General features: G+C 39.9%; 1 protein-coding gene across 6 annotated transcripts in view; it reads right to left on the reverse strand.

The window, feature by feature from the left end:
• Nucleotides 1–679: 679 nt before the first annotated feature.
• Nucleotides 680–19,647, reverse strand: part of EDAR (ectodysplasin A receptor) — a 178,101-nt gene continuing 159,133 nt past the window's right edge. For 4 of the 6 annotated variants that reach the window (XM_073664831.1, XM_073664830.1, XM_073664829.1 and 1 more), the window contains 3 exons: nt 13,637–13,717; nt 6,493–6,553; nt 680–5,490 (listed from right to left, as the gene is read on the reverse strand). In XM_073664831.1, coding sequence (XP_073520932.1) covers nt 5,156–5,490; nt 6,493–6,553; nt 13,637–13,717 — 477 coding nt within the window. In that variant the 3' untranslated portion in view covers nt 680–5,155. The remainder of the gene's footprint in view (nt 5,491–6,492; nt 6,554–13,636; nt 13,718–19,647) is intronic. The other 2 variants (XM_073664833.1, XM_073664832.1) reach the window with 1 other exon arrangement.

Below are 19,647 nucleotides of genomic sequence, written 5' to 3' on the forward strand. Positions count from 1 at the left end.
CTATGTCCGTTCCCTTCCTTTTTCTGCAGAGTCTGAACTCGTACCTAACTCCTGCCAGTTGTCTCTGTACTCCCGTTTGTGAGTTTGTGGTCCACTCGCTACTTCACTGCAAGTACCCTGTGGGTGTCTGGCTCTGTCTTTCCCTTCCTGTCTGTTCCGTGTGAACAGAGCCCTGTCCTCCCTGCTCAGCCTTGTCTGCACTCTAGCCGTGCTTGCCTGTACCCCTTTGCCTGTATTGTTCCTGTGTCCCGGTGTGTACTGGGTCCTATCCCGCCTGTGTTCCTACCTGCTAGTGCCTCCCTGTCTGCACTCTAGCTGTGCTTGCCTTTGCCCCCCTGCCTGTATACCCGCCTGCCTGCATACCAGTCGTGCCTGCCTATACCCACCAGTCTGTGTGCCAGCCTACCAGCCTGTTCCTGTATTCCCCTGTGTGGGTCAACAGCCGTGTCCGGGGTCTGTCCTGGAGTAGCACCTGGTCCCTCTGCTCGGTTCCTCCTTGGTGCACTGGCGTCGTATGCCGTCGTGCGACCCTGGTCGGATCGGGTGAATACCTAGTCACGCCCCTCCAGGCATTCACTCTCCGTCACGGTCCAGTGGAATCACTACCAATCACACGCACACGCCGCTTAGCCCGGGCGTGTGCATAACATAGAGTCTAAAAAAGCTCCAGTAGCCAGTGTGAAAATTGCAACATTTCTATTTTTTTATTTTTAATGCAGATTGTGATGCGGAAAAAACATTGCCAAAAATTAAAACAACAATAACAAAAAAAATACATTTAACACAAAATTCTCATAGGTCATTTTCTGATGATAGCTTCCCTTTAAACTCAAAGGGAAAATTTGCCCCAAGGGAAGAAATAGCATAAAATAATAGTGATCTTGTGCCATCTCCTCAGCACTACCTCTGAGGCCAGTGATTGGATGCAGTAGGCAGGTAGCAGATTGACCGTGATCATTGCAAGGAAGTAAACACAAACCAGTAGGGAGCACCAGAGTGGCAGGGTAATTAGTTAATCATTGGTTCTTGTGTTTATTTTTTATGCTATTGTAGCGGTGTCCAAAGAACACCTCAAGGCAGATTCAAGTACGGGACAGCAGATGAGAAGGTTGAAACAAAACTCCAGCTTTATTATGTACAAAGGAATTATATGCGGCGAGATGAAAATAACAATATTTACAATAACGATATTATCAACATGAACATAGGAAGACATAGCTGGAGCAAGTCACAAACTATGCTCCAGCTATGGCAATGAAAGCTCATAACAAACAGTGCACATCAAGTTTCACAAACTACTCTGAGCTAATTCTCTGGCTTTCCGCTAGTCGGGCCATGCTGCTACAGCATCCTAGCTACAGAAAACTACGTTAAACCCTAACATTTCACGCTGATGGGTCACTCACGGTTGCGTAGATAAGGCGCAGATGGCGGCTGCCGCTTGTTCCTGCTGTGAAAGAGCCGGAAGAATTCAGTTGAGTCCTTTCCTTGTATAAGGGACCTCTTTCTTGCAGCCGGCAGGCAAACCTTGTTTCACTCTCACAGAAATGGCTGACACGCTGTGTTGTGTGTTATCTCAAGTCCTCAATCTCCAGGGAAAACGTTCTTCAGTAAAAGGATAAATTTCACTTCTACTTGACACAGTCCCACACAACAAATCTTGCTATAGTCCGTAATCTTCTCTTTCCATAGAGTAACAGTGTCATCTTTATAGTCTCTGTTGATCAGAACTCTGCAGGAGTTTCTCCCTGTTACCAACAGCAAGGGGAGGCGACTAGTCCAAACACAAGACTCAAAGGGGAGCATGATGCCTTAAAGTCACAGTGTATTCAATGTCCAATAAAGGCCGATCCCCTACACTATTTCCTTCATTTGGTCATTTTTTTTGCAATCTCGAAAAACCCCTTTAAGAAAAAGAGCTACATTCACACCATATCAGTTCTACTATTTATTGTGAGTGAAAAGTAAATCATTGGTAAATTCATATAAAAATATTCATATCTATTTAATTCAGGTTTTTAAAACTGTAAATGTGACCATCATTTGGTCAAACCAAAAAGGCCATTAGATGAACACAGTTAACCATGACAAGGGAGAAAATAAGTTTTAATCAACACAATCATTTTTACCTACAAATATATTATGTGATCCACTCACATTATAGTAAAAATGTATGTAACATTTTAAAGTGTGCATGAACACAAACATATTTTCATTTAATGGATGAAATCAATCATTTAATGGATAAAATCAATTATTTCAGTCAAAGATCTAGAGAGTCAAGTATTTCTCGCTCCATAGTTATTCTTAAAATGCATTGATCTGTAGAAGGAATGTACAGCTTAAAGAGGTAGTCCAGGTTTGGCATGAAAGTCTGCAGTAGCTCTATGTGACCACAGACTAGTGAAACCTCACATCACGTGCTGAGTGCACTGTCAGGATTCTCTGATGCCGATGGTGAGAATGGACAGTCATGTGATTGCAATTATGTGATATGCATACTTCCGGCCACATCTCGACTAGATGTGCACGGCCTGGCTCAATTCATTTGTATTGAGTGAGGCCACGCACATCTAGTTGGAATGTGGCCGGGAGAATGCATATCACATACTTGCGGTCACATGACCACCCGGTGTCGGCGCCGGCACCTGAGTATCCTAACAGTGTGCACTGAGTACGATTTGAGGATTCACATGTCTGCAGTCAAGAATAGGAAAATATATGTGAGTAGTCTAATGATGGTAGTGCTGATAAAATCAACACAATGGAATAGAGAAGGTATGTATAACTAAAACAGGGCTGGATCTGGATCAAGATTAGTAACGACTCTTCATGCCATCTCTGTGACCACCATCCCCAACTGAATCTCTTTAGCAACCACAGATAGGAGATGTGGCTGCATGGGCCTGGGGCTCTCTTCACTAGAATCTATGGGAGACAGTGACTCCTTTAGACTTTAAAAAAGAGAACCACCCACCATCATGCCTGGATAGGATCACTGACCCACCAAGGAGGGTGTTTTATGGACATCCCTGGGTCCCTAATGTGGTGGAGGCCCCAGAGGATGTTACCCCTTTAACTCCTCCTTTAATTTGGATCTGAAGGTTACAGGCTCTGTTATGGAGACACTATGCTATCTGAAAAGCTTGCTACAGCACACTGACTGTTTTACAGAGTGCGAGATACTGTCTGCGTGGATTCACAGTTTTGCTGCAACTAGTTCTATAATACTACTGACGTAATTTAAGAGTGACATACGTGTTGGTTGAGATTACTGAACGCCACCCAAAATTATTTATCTTTGAATAGGATGGAGTTAATCAATACCACTGTACAGTAGTCTTTCAGTGCTAGGTGTAGGCTATATAGATGCGATGGAGAGAATCCCTCTTCTTGAGACCCCTCTGCCTATACCAGAAAGAGACACTTTCACTCCGGTACCTTCGTCTAAACCAGTAAACTTACCAGCATGTAATCCTACATTCTCTCTAAAATACTGCTTTGAATGCAAAATGTATGATTGGCTACTGAATTTATTCATGAAATCAAGTGCATGAGACAACCCCATCAAGTTGTATGTATTTATATCAACAGCTTTCCAAGGCTTGATTAAGCTTGGCACCAACCTCTGGTAAAACTCAGATGAAATGGAAGATAGTATGTGGGTATAACAATAGAAACCTGTGCCGTATCTAACAGCGTAGCAGTACATAATACATTCAAGAGCAGGATGACAAGTATCAATCATTATTACAATTTAAATGGGTGTCAAATAGTCGTTGATACATTTGTAAAAAAATAACAGATCATGAACAATATAAAGCATGTTTTAATTCATCAAATTATTTTAGCTGTCATTGTATGTAGAAAGAAAAGTTATTTTAGGTTTAGACTCTGTTATAAACTTTTGTATGATTTTTCATTTTTGGGCTAAGGTACTTTTGTGGCAAGAATATTGTACTCAGCGGTCCTAAACATCGCTAACCCTCACAAAAAGCTGATGGACCACATTAAAAGTCAGTGGTCCGTTGGGATTCTGTCATGAACAGAAGCTACTAGTGTGATCAGATGAGTTTTCTAAGAACTGAATTTTATAATATTTTATATTAATGAGCTGCTGTATCCAAATGGTGCCACTAACTATAATATCCTGATAAGTGGCAAAACTTGAAGCTTTTGGGCCCCAATGCAATGAAAAATCTCTAGGAGGATCCATAACTATCTTGAATCTTTAAGGGTCTTCCCATATGGCCAAGGGGAACTTTTGGGCCCTCTAGGCCCCAGAGCTTGGGTGCAACTGCACTCATTATAGTTATGCCCCTGATCCCGATTGAAAACTATTAGCTGGACTCCTGATCATAAGTCCTGCGATTCGACTGTCCAACCTGCAACCTTGGTGTCCCTATTATTACTATTAAATTATGAAATTAGAGGCCTAATCACATAATAAGAAATACAATTACTCATAGTTATAAATAAATGAAAAAAAATAACAGTAATTCAGAAATGTGTAATTAAAGGCTAGGTAAAGAAATAGTTATCGTACTTGAAAATTCACAACATTTAGCTTGAGTTCCAACTGAAATAACCTATATAAATGTAAGTGGATTCTTTTAGAATTGTAACATCTTGGTTCATCAGAAACTAGAAATCCGAGAAAAAATGTCCTTCTGAGTTTAGGTTTAAGTTAAACAAATTAAGTATTAAATATTGTTATTCAGTGGTCACTGTCCTTACATGTTCCCACTCTCCAATTCAATAATTTTATTCAGTGGTCACTGTCCACACATGTTCCCACTCTCCAATTCAATAATGTTATTCAGTGGTCACTGTCCTCACATGTTCCCACTCTCCAATTCAATAATGTTATTCAGTGGTCACTGTCCTCACATGTTCCCACTCTCCAATTCAATAATGTTATTCAGTGGTCACTGTCCACACATGTTCCCACTCTCCAAAACAGATGTTTATGTTCTTTTGCCTCCTACAAAGTGAGATATGCTTCCTGATGCTACATATCATGGCATAAGTGTCCTTTCTTGACTTCTTTAAATGCCTAGCCAAGACTATGCATGGTGGGTGAGCACCATCATCAAAGGGAAGATCTTTCCTTCTACATTCAATCATAATGGTCCATCATAAGTCCAATGTCACTTCATAAACTTTCATTATTAGGCACTGTAGGTGGTGTGACAGTTGGAGTAGATTGTGCCCACTCCACAATATCTGTGCAAAGAGATTCCACTGCGTCCAATCTCTCAATCTGCACCAACTTAGTGAGCAGATCTGGGATGCTGTACCCAGCTGTACTGATCCGGTCAAAAAGCTGAAGTCCATCTGTCATTCCTCCAATTTCATCTCTCTTCAAACCAAAACTCTCAGCTAGGTGGCGCCATGTTTTCACTATTGCCTTTTCTGTATTATAAGTAGAACTAAGCATCCTGCTAGTCTTCTCCAGACAGTCAAACGGCAGTTCTGTAGGGCTCAGTCCTGAAAGATAACATACATATATATCATTAGTAGTGTTCCAAAAACTGTGATATTATTTGGCAATAGAAAACAAATCCCATGATAATGTTAGGCCACTCCCACTTCCCAACAAGCCACACCTTATATCTATGAAGCCACACCCAAATTGAATACATCAGAAAACTGTCTAAAACACGCAATAAATGTGATTGAAGGCTTAGAAATCAATTTTTTTTTACTTCTACATTCTGCCATTTTTATTCCAAATATGATCTGACTAAAGCTCCAGATAATCAAACCTGGATATTTTTTTTGATAATAGATTCATCTTGATAAATGCTAAAGCTTGCACACTCAAACATGGTCAAACACACCTCAAGGTATAAATCATCAGGGGGTCCCCATGTCTTATACAGTTCCCTCAATCGGTGCTGTATATAACAATATATGTTGTAATTCAAATAAATAGACATGATGGGGCTGAGGTATCAAAACTTTTATGCCACTTTTATGGCGTGAAAGCTTGAAAAGGTGCCAATTTTTTCCACAATGCAGAGTTATGCAAAAATCGACTTTTGGCATCTCATGTCACTTTGGATCAGCATCGCCAAAATGGGCAGAGATGGGGCGGAGGCATGGCAGACCTGGCCTGGTCATGCCTTCTGCCCAATTAATGAAAGTGGCAGGTTTATTGTGCCAGAAATGCTACTCCAATCACTGACTAGAGTGGCATTTCTGGCGCATGTCACTTACTAAAGGCAACAAATTTATTAAGTCGTGTGTGCCTCTCAAAAGGTTTGAAACCTCTTCTACTCCTTGAAGACTAGCGGAGAGCACACTCGCCAGTCTTGATGACTAGGTCTCATAATGTACAAGTATGTGAGTTCTGCCACAGCTGCTTTTTGTTTTCAGTCATAAAGGGAATCCTGGTGTATTTCCCCTCCAAGAAGTTCACCTGTCCTAATAAGGGAGGGAAGTATTGCCGGGGCTTCTCTCCGCTGTTATGTAACACTATTTACTTACCCTCTGCAACATTGCATACGTTTGCATAAAGGTCTAGAATCTTTTTCCTACGACTTTGAATCTGTAGAGACAAGAAACAGTGCCGTCAATATTAATGAATCGTGAAATCACTTGTTATCTTGTTAATGCAAGCCTAAGATATACTATGATTTTAATTAGAATGCCATGACCTTGGAGGAGACAATCTACACATATCTGTGCATCAGCACATTCTAACCCATGTAACATAATTCACAAGTGGGCCCTACATGTACCAGTCCAAGGTAAGCCGTGCTGATGAGCCATTCCATACCTTTTCAAATCAAACTATAGTCAGCTATAAAAAAGTTTTATTTACCAAATGTATGGCTAAAACTTTATAACATGCTCTTTAGCTCAGCATAATGTGTATTTATGTGTCTTGGGTCCCAAACAATCTCTATTCTCTTCCACAAAGGAATGACCGTATACAGTCAATGCAAGGATATGTGCTGAGGATAGCAGCCAGACTAACCCTCGGATTGCGGCAGTTGATTTGCAATTTGACATGCAGCAGATCCATTCAATAAGGTGAATTCATCCGTGACTATCAGATGTAGTTTCTGGACAGAATCCACATCAATAATGTAATTTTTATTTCCACAATGTAGATTTCTGAAATCCAAACCACATATAATATGGTGCAAATTTCCATTGAAATCAATTATAGGAAATTTGGTTGTAAAAGTCATGTATTGTGAACAAGCCTTTATGGAGAATGACTGATAAAATTCTGAAAAGATTTCACATTAATTTTGGGTGTAACATGCCCCTTCTAGTTGGTAGCAGTCATCAATAGAAGAAGCTCAAGTGATTATCATATGAAGTCTGTATAATCCATCTTCAGTACCCTATCCTTCCTAGAGACTGCAGGCTCCCACATTTCATTCACGTACTCTATGGCATAGTAAAGTAAAGCTGGGCTTGAAAATGTAGTCCATATGAAGGTTTAGACTCTGATTCTTCAAGACTGGCATTTTGTATACCAGTCTTGTTGAAGAGTGCACTGTAGTAAGATGTGCCAAATTTATTAATAGAGGTGAACCTTTTGCAAGACATGTACTACAGTCGGAGACTGAAGAATATTTCTTATATAATATACGCCGCTTTTTTGGCGTAAGTTATGTTGAATTTGTTGGCTGCGCTCATCCACACTCATCTAAGGTCTGCCCACTTCTCAAAAAGTTGAAAAAGTTTGCGGAGATGTCTGTGACTGGGGTAAAAACACCAAAAGTTGTAAATATTTCAAGCGACGTCAACATTTTGAGACATTTCATACAGTTATTCTACCAGAATTCCGTGTGGTCCTTAATATTAAATTAACTAACAATATAAATTGGATAAAAAAATTCATCAGCAGCACCGTAAGATTTATTTTAACCATCTGGATGCATTTTCCCAATAAATGAATATAGTTTAAAAAAATAAGAAGTTTGTTTTGCAACTGCTTATTCTTGACCGTAATTGAAAGGTTGCAGCAAAGTGGTTCATGCAAAATAGCAAAGTAATGCGTGTATGTGTAAAAGCTATCTGATCAAAGCATTTCCAGCCACGATGTGAGAAAGCTTTAAAAATGTTATTGTATACCATTGTATGTTATTATACAAGGAGAAATCCTGTAAGAATCGATATACATTAGGAGGCTTTGATAAAAGAGAGGGCTCATAGAGTTCATATCCTTGGTCTTCCAACACATCGAGGACCTCACTCCACCCCTCACTTTTCCCGATGGCCATTTTCTGATCCTATCCAGGAACATGCAAGGTTATTTTGAAGTTTAAAGGGAACTGTTGACTCTTATAGTTAAATTGAAATTTGCTACTTTGTGGGGCATAAAGGGCACTATCACTGTATGGGGCTGAGGAGATTGTGCATTACTATAGTGTGAGGAGAGGACTGTATTACAGCGTGTGGCGCTATCTGTTTGCCAATTTTATTTTTAAGTACATTATCTCTGTGACACTATTAATTTTATATGCACAGTCTGTATGGCAGTATAATTTTTGGAGGCCCTATCAGCGTGGCACTATTGTTGCAGCAATAGAACATTACTAAAAAGGGGAGCAGGATGGTAGGTTTGTGTAGAAAGTAGGGAAGGTGTTAGTAAAGAGCTAAAGTCATCATGGAAGTCTGGGTAAGATGGAGAGGTAAAAAAATGTCAAATAAACTGTATCAGTACGTAGCTGTTTGTTATGTTTTGTTACACTTCTAAACCTGTAAAGACGAGGACACACTTGGCTTATCTATGTTCTATTTTTAAACACAACTTGTCAAAAAATGTGTTATTGCCTAAATTTCATATGGAATTGGTAAATGTTCATTCCTGGGTGAGAGCATTCAAAAAAGTTTGCTATGGGGTCTATTTTTTTTCTAGTTACGCCACTGTCTCTGATCGTTATCTTCCTAATCTTTTTGATATTCAATATACAACAAGGTTTGTAGGCTTGTTCACCATGTTCATTTAGTTTTGCCCATCCACAACTTGTTTGACCCCCGAGCGTAAACAATATGTTACTGTTTCAACACAAGGTCGACTTAAAGCACCACTCAAGTGTTTTTTAATTTCAGTGCAGGAGTGGGACACTAATCTAAGTTCCCTCTGAACCTAGTTTTATACTTACCAGCTGCCGTCTTCAGTTCTTCCCGGTGTCACTCTGGTCTCACACCACTATCTTGCGACCGCCACTTCTCACTGACAGGAAGTCAGAAGTAACGGTCACAAGCTCTCAATGTAAGTCTATGAGAGCCCCGTTCTGGTTCTCATAGACTTACATTGAGTTGTGTCTTCTGGGTCGCCCAGCAAACACTGGATCTATCCAGCAGGTCACAATTTGCAGAAGACCAGCCGGAGTGGCAGCGATAAAAGATGAAGACAGCAGCTGGTAAGTATGAGAACTAGGTGCAGGGAACTTAGATTAGCAGCACCACTTCAGCGCTACAATAAAATAAATGCTGGAGTGGTGCTTTAATTAACCAATAAACTGCCATAGGGATGTATCAGAAGCTAATAATCGAACCGGGTCATAAACTATTAAAATATCATGTTTACTTTGAGAACTAAGAATTCTGTTGATTTTATATAGATATTGTTAATAAGGGCAGTATGCGGACCATAAGGACAAATATGGAATGATTGGCTTGGTTACTCAAATACTACCATTGATTGACTGAATAGAAGTAGGAAGTAAGCAGTTTAAATTCACCGCGTTGATATATTATCATTACAGGAATCTCTTGAGAACATTATGGTATATGTATTGAGTATTTAAAATATTAAAATTGCTGATACACTTTGTCTAAGGCTACATTCACACATCCATTGTACATGTCTGTGTGCTGTCCATTTTTTAAATGGACAGTACAAAGACCCATAAAGTTTCATTGATCCGTACACACATCCTTTTTGAAAATGGATCCAATTTGTCCAAGCTGTGAGGCTCAGAGAATGTTCTATTCTCATCCCTTTTATGGATCAGACTTGGCCATTAACCACTTCTTGACATTGGATGATGTACTGATACTTCCAATGCCGGACGCCATGTATGATGCAGGCACAGGAGCAGATCCTGCACTATTTCATGCATATGCTGGCAGTGTTACATAGGTAGCATCTGCCCCTAAAAGGAAGGCTGTGATCTGCTCACTGCACATAGTCCCAGAGGGTGTTCACCGTTCCACGTGCTCATTGCCACACCACGATGTAATCATGGGGCGTCGATGGGTTGTCATGGCAGTCAGGAGCCTGCGGCAAAGCCCTGTGCTTGCCATTAGGATGTTCCTGTGAAGATCAGCCTGACCTGTACAGTAAAATCCGTAAAGAGAAAAAAATTGAAAAGCTAGAATTATGTTTTATTTTTTCAGGTTCCACAACTCCAAGAAAAATTCAACTTCTGCACAAATCTACCATCCTGCTGCCCTCTTAATAGTGTCCTACTGCTGATAGGTTATTGATACACTGCTCAAAAAATAAAGGGAACACTCAAATAACGCATCCTAGATCTAAATGTGCTCGCCAGAGGTAGCCTGACTGCCATTAGGTACTGAGATGAGATCCTGAGACCCCTTGTGAGACCATATGGTGGTGCGGTTGGTCCTGGGTTCCTCCTAATGCAGGACAAAGCCAGACCTCATGTGGCTGGAGTGTGTCAGCAGTTCCTGCAAGATGAAGGCATTGAAGCTATGGACTGGCCCGCTCATTCCCCAGACCTAAATCCGATTGAGCACATCTGGGACATCATGTCTCGCTCTATCCACCAACGTCACGTTGCACCACAGACTGTCCGGGAGTTGGCGGATGCTTTAGTCCAGGTCTGGGAGGAGATAACACAGGAGACCATCCGCAACCTCATCAGGATCATGCCCAGGTGTTGTAGGGAGGTCATACAGGCACGTGGAGGCCACATACAATACTGAGCCTCATTTTGACTTGTTTTAAGGACATTACATCAAAGTTGGATCAGCCTGTAGTGTGTTTTTCCACTTTAATTTTGGAGGTGACTCCAAATTCAGGCCTCCATTGGTTAATCAATTTGATTTCCATTGATGATTTTTGAGTGATTTTGTTGTCAGCACATTCAACTTTGTACAGAACAAAGTATTCAATGAGAATATTTCATTCAATCAGATCTAGGATGTGTTATTTGAGTGTTCCCTTTATTTTTTTGAGCAGTGTATATAAGTCCCGGACAGCCTGCCATGTCAAAAAATGCTATTTACCTGCAGGTTAACAGTGTTCTAAAGCTGTGTGGTCACTGTGCCGAAAGCCCGGCTACCCAGGAAATGAAGTTTATTTGTCCCGGCAGCCTCCAGCTTTCAGTCATTTATTCACTGATGAGTACATAGCGAACAGTGGGTGTAACTAATCTCCGACACTGATAAATAACTGAGCAAGCTGTCAGTCAGTGCTGGAATGTGATTATAGCCACCGCTAACTATGTACTGAGCAGTGACTGAAGCTGTGCTGGCCATGCCTCTATGACTGAAAGCTGGAGGATACCGGAAGGAATAAAGTTTATTTTGTCTTCTGACGTCACAGGTTGCCTTTGAGTTGACATCTTATTTATTCCTGGCTCCTCAAAAAAGATCTTTATGTTGAATATTGACAAGGACATATGTTATTATAGGTCGATATAACTTCTGAACTCCGTAAAATAAAGATAGAGGCTCTTTGAGACTGTTTAAGGCTATGTGCCCACGATGCAGAAATGCTCCGGATTTTTTCTGAGCGTTTCTGCACCTCCCTGGCAGAAAAAAAGGCATGCGGATTTTACATGCGTTTTTTCAGCCAGGGATGAGCGTTTGTCACGCGATTTCGCATGCGGGTTGTCAAGCGCTTTCCAAGCGATTTTAGCATCACTTGGAAAAGTGCTTGACAACTTGGTCACACTATATAAATCCATGCAATCGGCATATGACCAAGTTAGTTAAAGAAAAGAATAAAAATGGTAAAAAATAAAAAAAACTCATATACTCACCTTCCGATGGCCCCCAGTCTCCTTCTCCGATGCGTCCAGTCTCCCCGGTGTCTCGCGGTGGTGTAAAAGGACCTTCCATGACTTCATTTAGTCATGTGACAGGTCACACGACCACCGACGTCAGCGGTAGCGTGACCTGTCACATGACTGAATGACGTCATGGAAGGTCCTTTTACTCCATCGCGAGCCACAGGGGAGTGAAGACGCACCGGATAGAAGACCGCGGGCCATCAGAAGGTGAGTATAGTGTGTTTTTTTATTTTAAATTCTTTTTTTTTACAGGTACTATGGTACCCGGGTCTGGAGGAGAGTCTCCTCTTCTCCAGACCCGGGTACCATTGACAATGAATCATTTAATATCCACATGTGCACATGTAGTCATGCGGATATTAAGCGATTCAATGCAAGTCAATGGCGGCAATTACGCTGCGTGTCCGTAAAATAATTGGTAGTGCTGCAGATTTTTCCGCAATGATAATCCGCAGCGGAAATTTCTCCTTCAGTGGCCACACAGCCTAAAAGAGATTTCTCACCAGAAAATGACCTATCGTTTAAATCAGTATTTGTTTTTAAGTGTATTTTTTTAATTTTGGGCAATGTTTTTCCCACATACCACAATCTTTATTAAAACATGAATTAGAAATCTTGCAATTTCCACACTGGCCACGAGGGCTTTTTTAGACTATAAGTTTCTGTGGTTTCAGGAAACAACGCAAATACATTAGCCGCAATGAACAGACTCTGATCCTATCTTTCTTTAGAAGCATTTAACGAGCGCGTGAATGGTCATTATGAAGGGAGGGGGAGCAGGATAAGCTGTGACATTGCCTATAGTGATTGGTAGATCCTGTGTTATCAGTTGTGCTACCTGTCATTGAAATCCTGCCTCTGATAATATGAAGCCTTCTGAAAACTGTTCCTGAAAGGACAGTTAGGCCATGTTCACACATTCAGTATTTGGTCAGTATTTCACATCAGTAACGTCACCACTTCTGTATTTTTCATCCATTTCTGGTTTTGGCTTACAAATACTGATATGATATACTGACCAAATACCGAACGTGTGAACATAGCCTAAGTATGAAACTAAAAAAAGGCTCTGGTGGCCAGTGTGAAAATTTCAAGATTACTAAAATTGTTTTTACTATAGATCTTGATATGAAAGAAAAACCATTGCCAACATTTTTAAAAACAATATATAACACTAAAGCCTCACTTAAAAAATAGGTCATTTTCTGATGGCTCGATCCCATTAATGTTTTGAAGTGTTAAACAGTTATGCAGTATTTATATGGATCTTCAGCAGAATCTATAGTGAATAATCAGATTGTTAGTTAGGGTGATAAAAGCTACATTTTCAATTTTGGAAAAAACCTGGGAGTCTGAACTGAAACGTAAATTGATGTGCATGCAAAATGTAAATGCATGTTCACATAGGGCCACTAGACAGAGAAAAACCAAAGACAAGCAAATACCCAAATAACTAGTGAATAATCAGATTGTTAGTTAGGGTGATAAAAGCTACATTTTCAATTTTGGTACTGTATCTGTACAGATGGCAAAGTGTAGCTATGGTTTACAAGTGCCCAGAAGCAAGCGACATCAGTCAGTGGCAGCCAAAGTTAACAAACTAAACAGAGGGTAAGACTCACGTGAGTAAAGTACAGTCTTGCCTCTATATAAGTCCATGGTAAGACATCCTCAGGAATACATGGTGCAATTCTGGTCACCGACTTTTAGAAAGGACATATAAAAGCATTTAGGTTTAGGCATTCAATTGTTTCTAATGTATTCAGCTGTTTTAGAACTCATGTATAAATATTATTGGAATAGTCACACAATTTCAGAATTTCGTGATCTGCTTTGATTTAAAGAATAATGGTCTCCTCGTGCTTTTTTTAATTGTTTATAGTACTATACATTCTTTTGTTTCGAATCTGGATTACTAGGAAGAATTGTGACATAAACTATTGCTAGGCAATGAGATTCTAGGTTAATAAAATTATACTCAATTAAAAAACTTGGTTTAACTCTGCTAGTGCATACACACGATTCTCCTGGTGCAGATTGACATATGTCTCTTTCATCTACCAGTGTGATTGCAGGAACACGGTACTCCTTTAAACTAATCATAAACACCTCTTAAAAAGAACATGTTACTGGCTCAAAAAATTAAATACCTTATAAAAATTGTTAAGATCCCTTATTCTTCTGCTCTTTTCCATTTTGCACTGCATCGTTTCATTGCAGAGAAATTCACATTTGTTTCTTTTGGAGCTCGCTATTAGAAATCTCTGCTTTCCAGACCAACAATGCGTTTCTTCACAGTCTTCTCTGGGGGCGTGGGCTTCAGCCCTCCCTCCCAAACACTGCCAATCACAGCTTAGCAGTGTGTGTGTGGCTGCTAGAGACTGCTAGATTAACTGTTGAGATGTGATTGGTAGTGTCTGGGAGGGAGGCGTGAAAGCACATGCCTCCAGAGAAGACTGAAATGACTAGTCGGACTGCAAGCAGAGACTTCACATAGCGCCTGCAGAAGAAATAAATGTGAATATCTCTGCAATAGAGTGACACAGAGCAAAGCACAGAAAAGAGCAGCAGAATCAGGAGACTTTTACAACGTATTTCTCTAATTTTTTGAATGACAGGTCCTCTTTAACTTTAGGGCTGGAGAGAGAATGATTAGAACGCCATGCATATGCAACCACATATTCAGTGGCACACTATGGGGCCCATTCTAGACAGGTGCGGGTTCTAGTAGTGAAACCCATATCTATCATACATTTATGACATATACTGTGGATATAACATAAATCTACGAGATGGAATGATCCATTTGTGTGTATGTGTATTATAGTGTGCATTCGATTTTTAACTAAAAAGCATAAAACTCGAAGATGTATATTACTAATTAACATTTAATAACACTCAAAATAGTTGTTTTACTAGTTTTCATCCATACAGTGGTTCCAAATCTTACAAGAAGCATCAAGTTTGCGAAAGTAGGACAATTCCTATATTAAGTTTCCTAATGAAACAAATTGAAAAAGGCCTCAAGTTTAAAGCAAACCATCATTTTGGCATGCGCAAAAGCAGCAGGTGGTCTTTTTAACTCATTATAAGGAGATATAACTTTTCTTTGAGTCAGATTTGCATTGCAAAACTAAACTACATGGAGCTGTGGTGCTCAAGGTCCAGCAATGACATATTAGATAATTTTACAGTTTATGTATCTCACATGGTACAAAAGATGAATGAATCTTGCCAAGTTCTTTGAATTTTTGTAAAAAATTTGATTCGTAGTGAATTGATTCGCCATGAACCGCAATAATACAAAGCCTCCAGTTGCCCTAAAAAAGGTTTCCAAGGACCTTATCTAACCCATTTCAAGTTCTTTAACACTAATACAGCCTAAGTAATATCAAAGTCAACTCCTGACAGAAACAGATGGTAACCAGTAGTAACCAACATCCCAATTAATAGCACAGCATACTGAGAGACGTTTCAGTCATCTTAGGCTTAGTGCCCACAATGCAGAAATGAAGCAGAAATTTTCCTGAGCATTTCTGCATCTCCTTGGCAGAAAAACGCATGCGGTTTTTACATGCGTTTTTGACGAGTATTTTCATGCGTATTTGCCATGCGTTTTTCCAATGCATTGTATAGGAAAATACGCATGCAGAAACGCTCAAGAATTGGTCATGTCCGTATTTTTTCTGCGAGTAAAATCTGCGCAGGAAAAATACAGACCATGTGCACAGAACTTGCAGAATGTCATAGGAAGTCATGGGATAAGGTATGCAATGCGTTTCTGGAGCGTTTACGCGCTGCAAATACGCACCAAAAAACGCACCAAAAACGCATCATGGGCACACAGCCTTAGTCATTTGTGATCAGACAGATCGTTCTTTTCAAAACATTATAATACAAAAGACTTGGAACTCATTTAGCAAAAATAGAATGAGATTTATTTTTATGCAATCCAAACATAGGAAGAGGCGCCTTCTCCATAGCATTACACAGCCATTCACAGCACTACTTTCATTTTAATGTTAGACACCAGTGCAATTCGTGTATTTGGGGAAGGTCAAAACTTTCAAAAGAAACGTCATACATAAATTTGGACTTCGTAAAAATAAATTTGGTTCTATATCTGCTAAACCAGCTCCAAGCTCTTTGCCTTATACTGAAAGGGGCAAGACCCTATTTGTGCACCATCTAATGAGAAGTGCATGTTCTCTACACATGGACTTTTTACAGGACACTGGTTCAAACTGATGATGTCGCTGTCAGAGGCAACATCATCCTCCTGTGACTGAGACACGTGATGCGCTATCTATTCCATAATGCCCTCAGATTCCTCCTTAGTAATATGCCTGCCAGAGCCAATTGTGGCCTACGTTTGGTAGTACTATTGTCTGGACATCTGGTGCCAGTGGTGGTGTTGATGCTTCTGCTGCAGCTCCCACAGTCTTAGCCATGGTATGTTTTTTTTTTTCGTTTACACCACATCATCCAATACTGCTGCTACTTTCTCTTACCGTGCATTTTGTAGGACACTATAATTAAAGGGAATCCATCAGCAGTTTTTTGCTATGTAATCTGAAGACAGCATGCTGTAGGGGTTAAAGCACAGACTTCAGCAATACTTGTCTTATCAAGCTCTGTGGTTTTGTTTACTTGCAATGATTGTTTTAGCACCAGGAGTTTATCACTGCTTGGACACCACAGTCCCTGCCTCCTGGTCAGACTCCTTCCCCTTCTGTGATAAGCACCTCACTGTTTATATCTATGTACATACAGAATCTGTTGTGGGGGAGGGGTTATCTTTCTCAACTCTGCTTTATGCTAAATCTAAAAACTTTGATTGTGTCATAATGGCTGCACCCAGTAAACTAAGTGATACATCATTGGATTCAGCTTCTCTTTGACTACATCATGCTGCTCTCAGATAAGATAGCAAAAACCTGCTGACAGATTCCCTTTAACTTTTGATAATCTTTTCAATGCCAATTTGAACCCTTGTCAAAAGGGGTGTAACAAGAAATGTATAGAAAAGAAAATACAACAGCAGGCCACACTGTGGATGGTTGTCAAATTGTAATAGTAAAACAGATGTGCATAAACAGACATGCACAGTCATGCACAGTTAAATGTCTACATTTTATTACGTTTTTTATTTCTATATTCCAGCTCCCCAAATATAACGTTATCAGAAATGCTAGGTACTGTAGGTACATGTCCAAAAAGCTAGCATCTGCAACAGTGCGAAGTATTGGTGCATTGTACAGATGTGAAATTTAACTAGTAAAACATGTAGAAAATAAATTGCACATCTGTTTTACTAGTTAAATTTCACATATGTACAATCCACCAATACAGAAAATTCCCCAAAATCCAATTTTTTAACTGCCACTGTCTAACTGAATGTTTCCCAAACTTCAGTCCTCATGGACCCCTCCCCTCCCGATCATGTTTTCAGGATTTCCATAGTGTTGCACAGATGAGAGAGTACCTGATGCCTTGATGATACTTCCACCACCTGTGCAATACTAAGGGAATCCTGAAACCATGACCTGTAGGGGGCCGTGAGAGCTGGAGTTTGGGAAACACTGGTCTAACTCAAGCACACTTTCTGAGTTAGACAGTTGCCTTTTTTTTACATTTTCTCCCTTCACAAAAAAGATTGCATAACAAATGCAGAAATTCAGTACCAATTGTGACCAACAAGCTCTTCGACTAACACTGATTTCAGATTTTTTTTCTGCACAAAATAATATGCTGCCTTACTTCTGCTTTCTAGTGCTTTGTGAATGAAGAACAAACTGTGTAATTGAAAATCAAATGCGGTAAGACAAATGCCAGCTACACCATGTCACTGATCAATCACAATGAGTCAGGCACTGCTGCTAGCACCTTTACTATCTCCCTGTCTCCCTATCACTTGAATCTTTATATTTGTTGCAGACTACTATTCTCACTGCTGGAGTTGTACAACTGACACAGAATATAGTATTTGTACAATGTTTTATGGCTTTCTCGTTCTATCTCTTTTGCTGAGCTGTGAGCATTGATGCTCACTATTCTAAAATCACCCTAAAATGACTGCTGCATTCCCTGCTTAGACTTTTATACAAGCTATGATAGTACCTCTTGATTGGCAGTGCTATACCAGGTAATGTGATAGCTGCAAAGCATAACGGGGAAGTCTGTGCAGTTGTGATCATATTTTCTGTGGCTGATGCAATCTTCTGCAATGTTTTAAAAATTGACGGGCATTTTTCTTGGCAATTTGTGCGAAGCAAATCAAAAATTATTCAAATTCACTGGGACCTTTGAATTCCATAAAATTTGACTCAAATTTGCTTTGCATTGAATAGATTTGCACGTCTCTACATGGCACCCGTCATCACTGGTAAAGGGAGGGTGGGAGGAGGTGAGGAGCTGTTTTTTTCTGCCATCTGGTGTGTTAGTACACTGGTCCTGGTCCTATAATATGCTGACCTGAAACAGGATAGTATAACGACAGATCTACTTTCAGAACATAGCCATGTAAATGAGCTGTCTCCTTAGCACACCTCTTTCCATGTGTATTATTAGAACAAATAACATCACAGAGGGGGATCCTTTGCAAAACCACCTTTATATTAGCTAGAAGGACTAGGAATGGCCATTTAATATACTATAGTTCCCCTGCAGAGGGCGCTATAGTAAAATACGTATCTGACTACAAGTTCCAGAAAAGCCAGACGTGTTGAGACATCTCTCATAGCTCAGGTTTTATGCGTTTTGAAAGTATACCATCACTACAACAATATATTGTTTTCTCTACAAGCCATTTTAAGCTTTTAGGTGTAGGTTAAGCAAGAAATAACATTTAAAAAAATATATATTTTAGGGCCAGCGTCTAACCCTGAAACACTGGCTTCTTTTTCTTGTAGCTAGCTGATTTCAAAAGTGCAGTACAAATAAGTAATTGTTATAATAAGAATTTACTTTGCTTAGGAAAACATAGCAGGCATGTATGCTGGGTTTTATGCGTGTTACGGGTTTGGGTACCATCCAATTGCAATGCACCAACAAAGGGTAATTTGTTCTGCGTAGTCTTGGTAAAAACTTTCAGACTTAAAATATGATAAATGGTGTAGTCTATTATTCTGTGGTTGAGATACTTCTATCCAAAATGAGAGCCAACAATGCCATTGCTCACAGCATATATAAAAAGTTCAGTTGATTTACCCAGATGTAGTGTGCAAATAACACGGGAAGTATGCAAGAAATTTCTAGCAATGCACATCAGGGCTATATTCACAGATAATTTTGCCCTAAGCATTAAACACTGAATATGCCCCAATAAATTATCCCACTGCGGTCTTTTCACCACTCTCCTGCATATTCACTAAACATCTGTTTCCACTGCAAAACTGTGTGGCCATTATTATTGTCCATGTGGTCTTGCAGGTGAAAAAACTGTTTCCCTACAAAATGTAGTGATTATGCAGAACAGCAGTAAAAAGCGTCACTGGGTTATCACAGCGCTGCCGCTGCATGTGATCGCGACCTTAAAGGCCAAATTATATTTGACAATAAGAATAACTTGTTTATTTATGAGCAATCGTAATAATAATCGACCAATTTAAGGGAAGGGTTAGTTGTAGCAGTC

The sequence above is a fragment of the Phyllobates terribilis genome, unplaced genomic scaffold (assembly GCF_046119375.1).
Source record: "Phyllobates terribilis strain yellow unplaced genomic scaffold, ASM4611937v1 Scaffold_2__4_contigs__length_985480577, whole genome shotgun sequence".
NCBI lineage: Eukaryota > Metazoa > Chordata > Amphibia > Anura > Dendrobatidae > Phyllobates > Phyllobates terribilis.